Source organism: Urocitellus parryii, chromosome 8 (genome assembly GCF_045843805.1).
Source record: "Urocitellus parryii isolate mUroPar1 chromosome 8, mUroPar1.hap1, whole genome shotgun sequence".
Lineage (NCBI taxonomy): Eukaryota > Metazoa > Chordata > Mammalia > Rodentia > Sciuridae > Urocitellus > Urocitellus parryii.
This window is the reverse complement of record NC_135538.1, coordinates 77,805,855-77,821,436: the sequence shown is the minus strand read 5'-3', so window position 1 is coordinate 77,821,436 and position 15,582 is coordinate 77,805,855. Positions and strand designations below refer to the sequence as shown.

Below are 15,582 nucleotides of genomic sequence, written 5' to 3'. Positions count from 1 at the left end.
TGTGCTTCAGAAGTGCAACTTGGCCTTTTAATAGCCCTTATTAACAGTTTCCTAAAATTCCCCGACTTTAGAGCCAACAGACTTATTATCTAAATGGCATGCCATAATTTCCTGTGTTCATCGAAAGAGACGGATTGAGCTAAGGTGGAGAGTGGGTACGAGTTTATGGAAATATATTTTTAAACCTTGCCAATAAAATGATAGGAAAGTGCTAAGAATGTAGAATGAAAAGAACTTAAGTTGCTACTTCAATCTTTGAAAAATTGTTCTGGCAGAGAAAAATGATGAAATCACCTAGAGGTGGTGATTATTTTTTGATGTTTAAACTTAGAAGGCAGATAAACAAAACAAAAACTTAAAAAAATTCATTTACATATTTACCCATGCCTAACTATAAATCTAATTAATGTTCATTATTCCAGTACCAAATTTTTAACATCGTGGTGACCTTTTGTCAATAGGAAAAGAAAATTTATGTTTTGTACTAACCCTACGCTCATGGATTTACTACAATCGTGCATTTTAAAAAAGATACCTAAAAACAGAAACATGCTGCGTGCATGCCTATAATGCCAGCAATTTGGGAGGCTGAGGCAGGAAGTTTGAAAATTCACAGCCAGCCTCAGCAACCTAGTGAGGACCTAAGCAACTTAGTGAGAACCTTTTTCAAAATGAAAAAATAAAAAGGGCTGGGCATGTGACTCAGTGTTTGAGCACCCCTGTATTCAAACTCTGGTGCCAAAAAAAAAAAAAGAAATCAGTCTTTTGAAAATTGTTGTGAAGTGTTAGCCCATGGTGGTTCTTTGTGAGATTCAGACAAAGGACTGGAGCTTAGATTATAGGACTTGTGTTTTATTTCCCTTTGGAGCATTGTTGGTGCTCCCCAAGGAATTAAAGGCATCTTACACTTGGAGGCTAGAGAGTGGTTCACCTAGCTCACTGTGTCCAGAAGCTGCTCCTGCCAAGGACTCCTCCTCTTCCTCCTCCTCCTCTTCCTCTTCCTCCTCTTCCTCCTCCTCCTCCTCCTCCTCTTCCTTCTCCTCCTCCCTTCTCAGTCAGTATAAACCACATTTGTTAAGCATCCACATACACAACTATATATTACATACTTTGGCTAGGGACAGAATATCACCCCCAAATAAGAAACAAGCAAAAAACAATGCTGGACTGGGGATGTGGCTCAGTGGTAGAGCGCTTGCCTAGCACACAGAAGGCTCTAGGTTCTATTCCCAGGACCACAAAAACAAAAGAGCGTAGGTACTTTTTCAATCGCTTATTGTTAAATAATATATGTAACATCTTGTCCAAAAATAACAATAAAATGAGTATAATTGACTCAATTAAATACATATGTCGTATGCTGTATTCTGTAATTGAAACATAACACGGTCTTCTAACTTGTCTTTGGGGTATGGCTGGAGGGCGTGGTAAAGCACATCTACACACAGATATCCTGGACAGTAATTCCCATGTGCTCTTAAGAGAGGTACAGCAGTGTGTGCTACCTGACCCTGTTCTGTGAGCCTTGCCCTTGTACCCTGGTTTAAGGTGTCACAGAACATCCTTGCATCCTCAGCTACCTTGAGGAAATGTAAAGAATCTGATAAGAAAAAGAGGGAACTATACTGGGGCTTTTAATATAAGGGAAAACCCAGCTCGTTGGGGATGCGTAGGAAGGAGGGGGTTGTACGAGATGGTCTTGAGGGAAGGATAGAATGTCTGCTAATTTGGGGAAGGAAGACAAGGGAGGGAAAATGTGGGTCATATTCATGGAGTAGCCAGGGACCTGACATGTCTGGAGTGTCGAGGGACTATTAGAACACCAGCTGGAAAGGTGAGGTTGATTGGCACGAGAGTGTTGATTTTGAAGTAGCTTTCAGAGACATGACTGTTTTTGACTTTGTCAAAGTGGATTTTCTTAGATTCTTCCGTATTTCAGCCATGATAACAAAGTCAACAAGTCAAGAATCAACAAATGAGGATGTTTCAAATGTTCCCAAATGTTTCATTTTGGGGGTCAGTGTTACTTGTGTATTTGTTCCGCTCTTGACTTTCAGTTCTCATTGTGCTCTGCTTGCTCCTTTACATCCTTTTTCCACATGAGTGAGAAAGCCCTGAGGATTGAGTTTTTCTCAGTTTACACTTTCCTACAATATTAAAATATCTGTAACCCCATCACTAACATCCTTGCCAAAATGGACTTTTCAGGACTTTTTCTGGAGCTCATGGCTGTTCTTTAGCACTGATATTTCTCCAGTGGAGTCTCAGCCAGTGATCCAGTCATGTGTGCAGGTCATGCTGTTTAATAGTGGTTACGGGGCAGTTATGAACGCATTGGTTAGCCTGGGATTAATTGTGAGGTTTTTCTGGCTAACTTGTCAGATGCATTTGGCTGCTAAACATGAAAATGCTCAAGATTTTATCTAATTCATGTGTGTTGATATTTGAAACTCAACAATATCTTGTAGCATTACTGATTAATATGTTCTCGATTAATGAAATGTATGTGTTTGGAGTTTATCCTTTGTTGTGCTTAAATGTATATTTGACATTCCTCAGAAACTGGTAAAGGCCAGCTTTGATGTTTCCTTGGCTTTTTATTAGCTTTACATTTAGATATCCAAAGTGTTATTTTCTTACTTTATCTTATCAGCAGTCAGAATAGGCTGGTGAACTCAGGATGATAAGATTAAATTATCTGTAGGGAGAAAATCTTGTTGTAGATTTTGAGTAAGAAATAATACATACACTGCTTTTTGAATGTCACTGTTACACTTTCAGTCATATGCAAACCTAATGGTCTGCCTGTCTGTATCATTTTCTCCTGAGATGACAGCTTAATAGTTTTCCTGGTTGGATTGTGTTAAAACCTTTAAAGGCTGCATTCACTAAAACATATGTCCAACGTTTGGGCAGCCAAAGTCTGTGCAGTCATCTGAACGGAGTACAAGTTAGCTCTGTATAACTACAGGTATCTCACTGTTAAAGCTACATTAGCATACATGTACTGAAATATCACACAGTACCCATAAATGTGTACGGTTTTTATGTTTTTACTTATTAGTTAAAAATAAATTTAGATTTAAAACAGAAAAAAAATTACATTAATGTGTCATTAGTTTGGAGTCTGATTTCATAATTAAATTGTTCTGCGATGTGTTGAAATATGGTTTTGTATTATCTTAAAAATATTTCGTAGCTAACAATAAAAATAAACTCAAAGACCAAACCAAAACAAACAACAATGACAGAACAGATTTTGCCAAGAAAGTAATAGCATAAATAATTTTTAAACAATGCCATGGATCGATCATACAGTTAAGTAATTTAACGTAATAGATTTTGTTCTGATTAATTCTCTCAAGTGCCTACCATGCTCATAGTGTTATATTAGATATCCTGCACAGGTAGCTTGTATTTACCTCTATGAATGAAGACATGATGTAGAAAACAGACAACAGGGGAAATCCTGGACTGGCCAAGTGAGGTGCTAGCTGTCGTCCGTGTTCCACCAGCAGGGGGTGCCATGCCACGTCTGTTGTTGACAGAGTTGGAGTTGTGTGGTCAGTGTTGGGGTTTTGTTTGCTTCCCTTGTGTTAGGATGCTCGATGGAAAAGATGACTGCTTGAGATGTTGAGAAAACTCCTAACCTTTCAGAACTGGAAAGTTTTCTTGACAGATCTTCAAAGCCCCTCCAGGGAACAAAGTCTTTTTGTGTTGGGGTAGAAGTCATAGTGACCAGTTACTCACAGTCCTAATCTTTAATTGGTTTAGCTTTCCTGGTGCCATTTGTCACCTCTAGCTCATTGGTGCTCCATCTGCTGTAGGCCAGAGTCCAGGAGCAGTTCTTAGTGGTAAAAAGTTGGAGAAGCAGATATTGGAAAATCCAGTCTCATGTGATCTTTCCTGGCTTTGATGGGTTCAGCTTCCATATTGAAAAGTTATTTAAACACTTTTAATTTCTTTTTCAAGTGGAGAAATACATGTATCTCAGAAGAAAACCTGAAAACTTTAAAATAAATTATTGTCTTCCAAAGAAAATGAACTTTAAAATATTATAATCTTTATATCTATAGTTATTTATTTTTAAAAAGTTAATGGCAATTTCCATTGTAAAACACCATATTAATTTTTACTAAGTCCATCAAATTACTAAATTTGGTTAGAAAAATTTCCTGGCAGTTAGGCATTATTTTACCTAGATGTATAAAGATTAAAAATCTGTTAATAGTTGACAAAAATACCTAATCAGAACATCTAATTGAATCACAAAGATTAATTGAGAGAGTAATATTCTTTTTGGTTTTATAAATGTGTAATGGTCTCAATATTAATAAAGAGGTAATTTCCATAACAGTGCACAAAAGCAATATTTAGGAATTTTAGTGAATTAAATTTAAGAATGATAAACATATATCAAGCAGAATTTTTATTAGAATTAGAGAACTCTTCAGGCAGTTCGACTTATGCTAATTTGAGAGTATGACTGAAAATAACCAGTGTTACTTCTAAATGTTAGCATTTTGAAAATGTTGACCCAACATTTCTTTATAAAATAAATTTTATTTTATAAATTTTAATACTTTTCAGATAATGGAAATTATTTTTAAGAAGAAAAACGAAACTTAAGTGCTTTCCAGTTTAAAAGAAACGGTGAATAGAAACTGCTGAGCATCGTCCAGGGCACAGAGCAGTCTCTGTGACAGTCGTTGATGATCGTAATCACTTCTGACACTTCGTTTCTCACACACTGTCCCTTTCACTTGTTTGTGTATGGTGGTGATTTTCAAGAATTCAAAGTGTGACTGCTTTGTGTTTCTTCTTTCCTTCTAGTTCTCGGTGTTTTAGAAATTTCTGGATATGGGGAGCTGTTTATGATCCTGACGTGTAGCAGATCACAAAGAGAGCAGAAGGGGAAAACTGGTTCCCTGGGTTTTTAGTGCTGGAGTCTGGGACATTAGGATTTCCTTGTTTCTGAAGCTCATCTTAAAGGATTATTATTTTTAAAAAAATCATTCTTTTTCTTGATATGATTATGACTAATGTCACATATATTTGTTACCTTAAATATTAATTCAAAGACTTTCTTTTTTAAAAATTTTATACTTACTGAGAATACTTTTAATAACCTAAAAATACATAAAGTAAAAAGTGAAATGGCTCTTTTGCACTCATATGCCACTATCATTTCTCAGTAGATACCATTTTGAATAATTTGGAATGAAATGTTGTAGATATTTATACATGTAGGCTCAGTATACATGTCGAAAAGATGTGTTTCTTAGTGTCTCCATTGTTGTGGTTTTTTTTAGAAAAAGAGATTATGTTGACCTCTAACTTCTTATTTTACCAGTTGACTTATTAATTAGGGGCATCTCTCCACATCCTCACTCTTTTTCATGACCACATAATACTCCACTGCTTTGATGTGTCTTGGTCTCCGGTCTCCTTAGCCATTTCCCTGCTGAAGGACACTCAGGTCTCAGATACCATCTATGTACTTATGTCATGTTGCATGAATCCCAAACTCAGGAAGCTGTTGTCCTGGGGCATCTATGCTTAGCTTCACTCTAGAGGCTGTGGGTTGCTTGTTGATGTTCAGGAGTCTTTCTAAATGTTGTCATTTGATCTTGCATATGCCTGAGCTTAGGTAAAAAGGACCAGTTCATTGTGTGGGCTTTTAGGGTAAGAGCTGCATTTTTATAGAAGTTTCTTATTTCTATCTGCAAGAAATTTAAGATGTAACATTTAGATGGATATTGGCCATATCATCCTTTTATGTTGGCAGAGTTCTCAGTTTCAGAACTTTAATAAAGTTGATTGTCAAATCTGTTGTTTTAAAATTGATTAATCTTAAAGGCCGAACATCTTTCAGAGAATGCTTTGAAGACACGTTTTTTTTCTTGATGTGGAGTATTTCTATCCAAATCCGTATGTTAAGATTTAATTTGTGACTTTTGCAAATGGGATAATTATTCAGTCATAAAAAGCTAAATATCAATACTCCAAGGTTAGTATTTCATTGGACGTGGGGTGATATTCATTAAGGTGTTCATAAAAGTTTATGTTCCTCAGTCACTATATACTTAGTAGACACGGTAACTTATTTTTGTCATGACTATTGGCCATATCTTGGGGTTTAACATCTGCTGGCTGAAACTGCTGCATATTCTGACTTCTAAACTATAATTGCCTAGAATGAATGAAATCTTTTATTTTAGACACAGTTTTGCTTGGAAGATTTCATTTCACATTCACAAAATAATAGCAGTGATTTTAAAAAACGTGATAACAAATTGTCTGAAGTCTAGAGATAAAATCACCACTTCTCTGTGGTAATATGGTAATTGTTCAGTGTATTTTAAGCAGTAACTTTTGGTTGGTGTTAATAGTTTCCCTCACAACACAGCTGGCATGCTGCTGGTGATATCATAGCTATACTTTTTGATTTATTATTGTACAGAGTATATCGTGCACAGTGTGAGTAACCACATTGAACAACTAAGAATCTATCCTTATTTTTTTGTGACCTTTTTAATGTTACATTGGAACTGTGGGACTTTTTTCATGTTCATTGGAACTGTGGCCATTAAGCAGATTTTATTGCACGTTAATGAAGAGAGTCAACCCTTTTTACTTTTGTAGTAATTTCTTATTGCTGTTTTTATGAATACCTTATTAGACTTTTTCCTTTGCTCCAAGTTTTTTATGCTATTTTCGCGTTTTGCTTATCCACATAATATATCCCAACACTCTTGTTATTTATATGCAAATATATGCCACCACATATTACTTTTATTCTTAAGGTCATGTGAAAAAAAATAATTGATACTAAGATATGAAAACCTGGAATAGTTATTGCACTTGTAACACAAAATATCCTATAATAGACATGTATTTTTAAATTGCATACTATATACAATTACAAATCTCAATTTTTTTGTACTAGGATTATAAGCTATATTGAAAATTTTTTTAACAGTACAAAAATCTGAAGATTATCCAGTCAAAAGAGAGTTGTAACTTTAAATTAGAGACAAAATTGACTGACTGATTTTTATATTATTTATTGAATTTAAATTTAATGTCATTGCTGAACTAAAACTACGAATATATATTTTAAATATGTATTTGCTTCAACATCAGGTTTTCCTTTTCTCTTTCAGTCTGTGATCAAAACAGGGCGGCTGCTAATCAGTCATGAGGCTCCCTTGACAGGCGGCTTTGCGTCAGAGATCAGCTCTACAGTTCAGGTAGTAACTTGTTGGCACTGATTTTTAACATTTGTGCAGTGGTACGTGCTTTATTCCAGAAGGAAAGGAACTACTTATCATAGTATATAAAAACGTGCACTTTTTAGAAGTGTACATTTTTCATTCTTACTGTTCTGTCCTTTAGTTAATGGTATAATTACATCTTCTAGAAAATAATTTTTAAATTTAAAAATAAGAAGGAGAAATCCTTTATGGGAAGAAGAAAGTTTGAAATGAGTTTAATAAAGTAATGTCTATTACATTTGCTGGGTTAACAAGAAAAGAAAACTCTTTTAAATTTCAAACGGATAATTCTCTTTTAATAAAGCTTAAGGTTGTTATGAAATGGGTTGATTGTGAAATTGACCTTAGATTTTCTTAGCCTTCACCTTCCAAAAGTGAATCCACCAGAAATCAGTAATTTAAATTTCAGTAAATAACTACGAAATAATTTATTAATTTAATAATTAAATTGTTTTGTTATCAGCAATGCTTTAGAAATGGTTTAAAATTTATTCCTTTTTAAAATGTTCCCTTAACATATCAGAAAAATATCCTATATACCTCTTTGAAGGATTTTTACTTAAAACTTTTATTCACATTTGTATCATAGATATGCATAACATAATTTAAAGGAGTTTTATTTTTCCTGATTTTTTAAACTAAAAACATTATTTTCAATGTGAAGTACATGCATTTTAAATTCAGAATTTCTTACAGCTTGTAAATATTTTACTTCTCTTTACTGGTTTTAACATGTTTTAATTTTTAAGATACAAGTAGAGAATTCCTTTAAAAGTGTGTGGATTAATAACTTTATATGAAATTATGGTAGTCAAATAATGGTAAGAATTTATTTTTAAGATTTTAACAATGATTTTTACCAGTAAAATATTTTTAAATGCTAATTATACAATTACATTTATTTTTCAATTAGATTAAGCAAATTTAAGCCTAAATGTTTCCAAAGCTAATTCAAAATTATCTACAATTGCATTCAATCAAAAAATTTTACTGTTACTTTTGTCGTATATAGAGTCACTGAAAAAATTATGAAAAGCTAACATTTGTATATTGTAGATACGGTGTTTTTCTGTTTATCCAATTAATATTATTGAAATGCCACAGGAAACTGGTATTTACGTATACTTTATTCATTGAGTAGCATTATATACTGAATTTGTAAAAAATGAGAGTTGCAAGAATGAAATCACTATAATACCAAGATGTTATTTCAAGCCAGAGGCAAAACTGGAAAAAGAAACGAGATTTTCTGACTCTTAGTTAAGATGTGGTGTATTGAACCATTTAAAATCATAATGACGGTTGCTAATAGAAACTTTGACACCCCTGCTTGGTTTTGGCCATTGACTGCTTATTGTTATATTTAAAGTTCATTTGCATATAATTGTATAGGGAAAACCAGGAGGACACAATTAGAATTAGAAATTATAACTTCTCTCCTGAAGTTTGCTTTCTCTAAGTATGCTTTTAAAATTTGATCTCCATAAATTATTGGTAGGCTGCCATAGACTATAATATATTTTTCAGACTGTAAAGGATTTGAATGATGATCTAATCTAGTGTCTCTTGGTTTTGAATAATATGTAGACTCATGTTTATGGAAAAATGTCTCTCAAGCCCCAAGAATATATCAGTGAATCCCTGTTTGAGAAACAGTGTATTGAGTTTAAACATAGTCAGCTAACACCAAAAATCATAAATAAAATATCAAAATTATATATTGAAACTAGTGACAATATTGGGGGTTGTCAGTGAGATTATCCAGAATATAATCGTATTTATACCATACAAAGATGCTATATCACGGCATTTTGCAATCCTCTTAGACCCCCAAGAAATCCTCAGATGTCCACAGTCTGTAGTTGGAAAGATACTGATCTAAACCCGCCGTATTCCTTTTACAGATAAGTGTTTATCATCCAGAGTGCTTGTGACTTACCCGTTTTTATAAAGACAGGGAAGATCTGGAAGTAGTACAGGAATCCTGAGTAAACATTAAGTGTGTTCATATGCATTCTTTATTCAAAGTCCACTGTCCCCCAAGAGGAAGATAGAAATTTTGGATTCATTATAAAGTGCAGTACTTTTCATGATAAAATTACTCAACCAGTGAACCAGAAAATGAATTAGGCAATACTGTAACATTTGTAGAGAGATCTGCATTTAATATTTTGGGTAATTAGAATTTTGATTTATTAATATGCGGGTGAATTTGAAAATGTACACAGTTGTTTTTGTTTAATTTGGATTTTATTTGTACAAATAGAGAGTGTAGGAAATGAATTTTAATATATCTTAGTGAGCCTGATATGTGCACCTTTTGTTTGTTGACAAGGATAATTAAAAAAATAATCATTTGAAAAAATTTTAATTCTTTTTTAGTAATGTTTCTATATAATTTTGAGTGATCTGAATAGTGAAATCTACTTTTCAGTAATTGTTTAATGCACATACTCAACTATATGCAATGTACCATATGCAGCATCGTCTCCATGGCCTTGTTCTGTATAATAACACTTGCATCAAATTACCAGTGCCTAGAATTGTTTAAACTGAAATCACTTAAGTGTGAGGTGCAGTTGCTGTCACCACTTGGAATGATGGATATTTCTGTATTTCTTCTGGTCATGTATAACTGGTAAGATTAGAAAAGATAAAACAGGACTAATATATTGAAAGCTAACTCTCTGAGATGGCAGGAAAAATGTACACAGAGAATATATATTGTTGTCTTGGAAAAGGAGCTTAAAATTATGGATGAGAATGATATATAAATTTGAGTATGGTGGATTAAAATGTTGAGATATTCTTATTATACCAATGAGTCTAAATTTTATATGAACATGAGTAAAAAAGATTATTTTTTTGTTTTGTTTTGCTCCACAGGCACTATTTTGTGAAAGAAATCTGATAGCTTTTCAAAAACCTCTGGTTAATCCTGCAAAGTTGCTCTTAAAATGACCTTTTAAAAGAACGATTATTAATGATAGAATTACTTTTTAAAAATACATTAATGTTTGAGAATGCCTGAAAATCCAAAATATTGTTTCATTCGAAATTTATGTCTCTGCCCACATTTAAAAAATATTGCAGGGAATGCAGCCCTACAGAGAATATCCATTTGAGTTTACAATTGGTATTTTTAGATAAAAAATTTACAAAGTGCTACCTAAAATTAAATATCAAAGGAACATTTTTTATAGTGTTATTTTGTTATTAGCGTTACTATTATAGATTATTTTTAGCAATACAGATAAAATATGAAAAGAATGAATATAAAATGTAGTCATAATTTATTTACATAACTCTTTAATTTACAGCAGATGGCTCTTCCATCAGACAAGGAGTGCTGTGTCCACATCTTAAGTTTCTTCATACCGTAGCTTCTTTTTCATACAGTTCTTTCTTTCTTTCTTTTTTAAAATATTTTTTAGTTGTAGATGTACACAATACTTTTATTTATTTATTTTTATGTGGTGCTGAGGATCAAACCCAGTGCCTCACATGTGCTAGGCAATTGCTCTACCACTGAGCTACCACCCCAGCCCTAGTTTTTTATTTTATTATTTAAAAAAAAAATTGTTAACTATCTTAGCATTAGTAATGGTAAACTCACAAAACCAACTAGACTCTGTTGATAAGACAGAATTTTAAGTATATTTGTTAACAGTTTCTTTTAAACTTTGTCTTTAACTCTCTATGGAAATGAATGCTTACGAAAATAAAAAAACAGGGCAATTAATCTAAGACTGATTTCCATTTCTATTGGGCTTAGTCTGGAAGACAGAACAAGCTGAAGTCTGGTGTATTTGGCCCCCCTCTGGGAAAGATTTCTTGGTCAGTCATCCAAAGCTTCACTGTCTCTTCCCATCTAATTTTACATTCCCATCTGTTCTCACTTTGGATTGAGGGAACTTTTTCCTTCTTTTCTTTCTTTTAACACATCGAGAAAGTTGAAGTCCTTCTTGAAGGTGTGCCTTGTGCACCCTGATTTGTGGAAAAGTGCAAAGACAACAGTGTGTAGGTAATTCACTGACCTTGTCATTGTGTAGGTGGAGCAAAGTTTTCTTAATTTCAGATAATTACGTAAATTAATTTTATGTGATGCTTGTCTTCCTCAGCTTTATGCAACCACAGAGTTTTTTTAAAAAAAATCTCTTTCCTGTACAAAGGAAGCATCAACCTCATTAATTTTAATATTCCCTCAAACTAATTTATATTATATATTCTAGAATGCAGTGTTCAACACAGGCGTTATTTATTTAAATGCTAAGACCAAATAATCTGTAGTATTTTAGCAGCTTTAAGTAGCCTAATTTCTTTAAGCATTGAAGAAACCAACCTTTATTATTAATTTTTGATGCATTCCTATAATGATAAAATAAGCTTGACTCTGATAATAATTGTGTGATAATAAAAAATAGCTTATTTATTTTTCTTCTGGATTCAGTTCTTAATAAGAGTGCCAAAGATTTTAGGGATTGTGGTTGGCTTAAAGGTTTGCCTTTTTTAAAACACATGGAAGCAATAAGTCTGCAATAAAGAGTCCAGTTGGAGAGGATGGTAAGTTTCCATACCATTGTTTTATCCTTTCTGTGCGGTCTCTTTTCTGAGAATAAGGATTCAAAAATTGTGCATACCAACATATATTTCTTAAGGTAATCAGATTCTGATAGCTTGAAGGGATTTTTATTGGTCCTACATGAATCATTACATAAAAGGAAAGTTTCATAACTTTCAATGAAAGGAATTTTGCTTTTCTCACTGTTCATGTTCGAAATTTTTATTCAAAGGGAATTTTTTTTTCTTATAAACTTATTACTACCAAATGTATAGGCATCCATTTGAAGAACAGGAGAAAAGGTCCTAAACGGTCTGGAGTCTTTACCGTTGTGAAAACATTTAAGATCACTGAGTTGATAAATGAAGTGTTTGGAGAGCGAACTGTAATAGCAGTAATTTAATGAAAATTTTACTGCAAATGTGTCCTCTTAATTAAAAAAAAAATTAACAGTCATGAAAACATTTTCCCACAGCCACAGATAAAACAATCAGGAGAAGTATACTTCTGTGCTAAAAGGTGGAGCCAGAGCATCAGGAAAGCAGAGAAAAATGTGTCCAGATGCAGGAGGGCCTTTTTAAAATGTGGTTTTGCCCTGCAGCTTGTTGAGTATTCTGTGAACAGCTTCTGTGGCCACTGATAGGAATCAGTCTAGATCCCTCTAGGCATGTGTTGTGGATGGGGCATTCACGACTGTTTGTCATTAAACCTGTGGTCTACTCTTGGTTTTCCTCTCTTTCCTGATCTCCTTCTTGAGTCTTTTGTCTTTACTTGTTAGTGTAAGAGGGACCAAGTTTCTACCACAAGCCTCTCCATGTCCCCATTCTTTCCTGGGCAGCCTCAACCATTTGCTTGGGCCATTCTTTCTTCCTATTGGAAACTTTCCAAGTTAATCTGCTGTTGAGCTTTAGATTCAAAATTCTAATTTCTTGCTAATTTTGGTGGTTTTAAAAAAAATTTATATTTTTTAAAAAGATTTATTTGGAAGGATTTAATCAGGAAACAGTGTATTTGTCACGTTTTGGAACTCAGCTTGCGTCAAAATGATATATTTCCCTGTAGCTCTTTCTGGACCTTTTAAACTATACTGCTCTCGTCTCTATCCTCTTATCTCTCATTACATTTCTATCCTTTATTTTTTTTAAAAAAAACACACACATTAAAAAATTGTCCTGTTTGAAATCTTCCAGTGGATCTTCTCTGACTACAGCAACAGGACCTTTGTGACAGCGTCCAAGATCCTGATCAACTCAAACCAATGTTTTCAGTGTTATTTCCTACATCCTCTTATGATTCCAATATGCTGATCACACTGGCCAACTGGCCATTTCCTAAATGATAATTCATTCTTATAACCATCCCTTTTGAGTACTTTGGGCAAAGCCTTGATATTGGCATCAAACTAAGAAATGGACTTATTATTTTAGACACTTAGAATTTATTAGAAAAAATAAACAATAAACAGATAATTGTAGTATGGAACATTCTAGGACACAGAACTTAGAGGACTGTAGGATTATAAAATAATCAATTGACTAACCCAATTGCAACAGCTAAGTTAACTCTAAGGCATTTTTTTAATTTAAAATTTTATTTCTAATAAATAATATAGACATTTATGGGGTACAGTGTGAACGTTTTGACATATATATATAGTAGAATGATGATATCCAGCTAACATATTTATCATATCACATACTTATCTTTTTTGTAGTGATATTATTTAAAATCCATTTTTAAAAAATAACTACTTTTTTCTCCCTTACTCTTCTTCTCTTTTTGCGGTACTGAGGATTAAACCCATATCCTCATGCATGCTAAGTAAGCATTGTACGCTGAGCAAAATCCCTCAAACCCTAAGTTTACTCTTGGAGGATGAATCTGACCCTGAGAGTGAAGAAAGATGGGTGGGTATTTTAAGTAGAGGGAATAATATGAGTCAGGGGGCTCATGAAGTATTTGCTTTTCTAGTGTTCACCCTGGTTTTAGAATAGTTGAAGAATAGCATGCATGGCTGTAGCATGGGGTAAGAATTGAGAAATAGGTAAGAATTAGATTCTGAAGAATCTTAAATGTAATGTTAAAGAATTTGTTTTATTTGGTGGAAATAGTGATGACTGAGTAGAACCAGCTCACGTGGATATAAATTCCAATTTTTTTCAAAATATACTTTACAGGGCTGGGGTTGTGGCTCAGAAGTAGAGCACTCGCCTACCATGCATGAGGCACTGGGTTTGCTCCTCAGTACCACGTACAAATAAAATAAAGATATTGTGTCCACCTATAACTAAAACATAAATAGTTAAAAAATATACTTTACAGAGTTCCTGACAAAAAGGAAGTAGTAGGAACTCAAAAAATAATGGTCATAGTTATTATCCTTACTTAAAGCAAAGATAGATAATTAAAGGGCTTTAGGCAGGACATGTGCAAAGATGGATCTACAAATTTGGAAAACTCTTTGGCATTTGCGTTGAGGATTCATTGGGGAAGGAAGCAATGGAGAGTCATCAGAAAGCTATCTGAGTAATCTAGACTTTATAACCAAGGACATAGGAGTAGGGTTGGCAAGAAAGATGAATTTTAGAGAGAAGGAAAGAGAATCCAAAGGAAAGATTTGTTGTTGACTGTTTAGATGGGAATGGGCCAGAAACTGAAGGAGGATGGTGGACGGGCAGATGGGAGTCAAGAATAAGGCACACCTTGGTTTTTTGGTTGAATGCTTTCTTTTTCTTTTTTCTCCTTTTATTGGGGATTGAACCCAGGGTACCATGTATGCTAGGCAAACACTCTCCCCTGAAATACTTCACTAGCCCTTTTATTTTGAGGCAGGGTCTCACTGAGTTGTTGAGGCTCCTGTGACTTGTGATCCTCCTTCCTCCACTTCCCGAGTACCTGGGATTATAGTAGGTGTGTGCCACAGAACCTCGCTGGATGGTTTCTTAATGGCAGTGTGGTTTCACCGAAATGGTAAATATCAGTGAAAAAAAGGTTTAAGTCTATCTATGAAACTGTAGAATTTGATATATGGATGAAAATCCATCACTGAAGCTCAGTAGAGCCTCTAAAGTATAAGAAACGATTAAGGATTTATTATTTCCAGGTGATGAGTGAGTATAGATGTGATTATGCAGAAAGAAGAGAGTTTCTGAAGAAGTCCCTTAGGTATACTAACATTTAAGAGGGAAAAAAAAAAAGGAAGAAGAAGAAGAAGAACCATGAAAGAGGATAAGATGGAAGGGACCGGGAGACACCATTACAAAAGAGAAACGGGAACAATTTCACCATGGAGTACCTAGTCAAAGGTGTTACATGCTTCCAGAGTTTGTCTCCTAAGGACTGATAGTTGTACCTTGAATGTACAACTGGAAGACATTGGTAACTGATGAAAACAGAGGAGTAAGTAAAGGCTTGAAGTCTATAGTAGTCTATAGACTCCTCTTTTAACTTGACTTTTAAGGAAAGGAGAGAAATAAAGTACAGTCACTTCCCTTACCTATGGTTTCACTTTCCATAGTTTGTTACCATGGCTAACTACAGCCTGAAAATATTAAGTGGAAAATTCCAGAAGGAAACAATTCATAACGTTTATCGTGCAGACCATTCTGAATAGCATGATGAAATCTGTCCTGGGCTGTGAATCAAACCTTTGTCCTATGTACCTACCTACACTGTACATGCTTTTTACCCATTTGTTAGTCAGTAGCCCTCTCTGTTATCAAATCAACTGTCCTTAGCCCTCTT

General features: G+C 34.0%; 1 protein-coding gene across 2 annotated transcripts in view; it reads left to right on the top strand.

Annotated features, from left to right (window-relative positions):
• The window catches only part of Bckdhb (branched chain keto acid dehydrogenase E1 subunit beta), a 187,955-nt gene that overhangs the window by 124,296 nt on the left and 48,077 nt on the right, over positions 1-15,582 (top strand). For both annotated transcript variants that reach the window (XM_077801776.1, XM_026410869.2), the window contains one exon: positions 7,167-7,253. In XM_077801776.1, the coding sequence (XP_077657902.1) occupies positions 7,167-7,253 (87 nt within the window). The remainder of the gene's footprint in view (positions 1-7,166; positions 7,254-15,582) is intronic.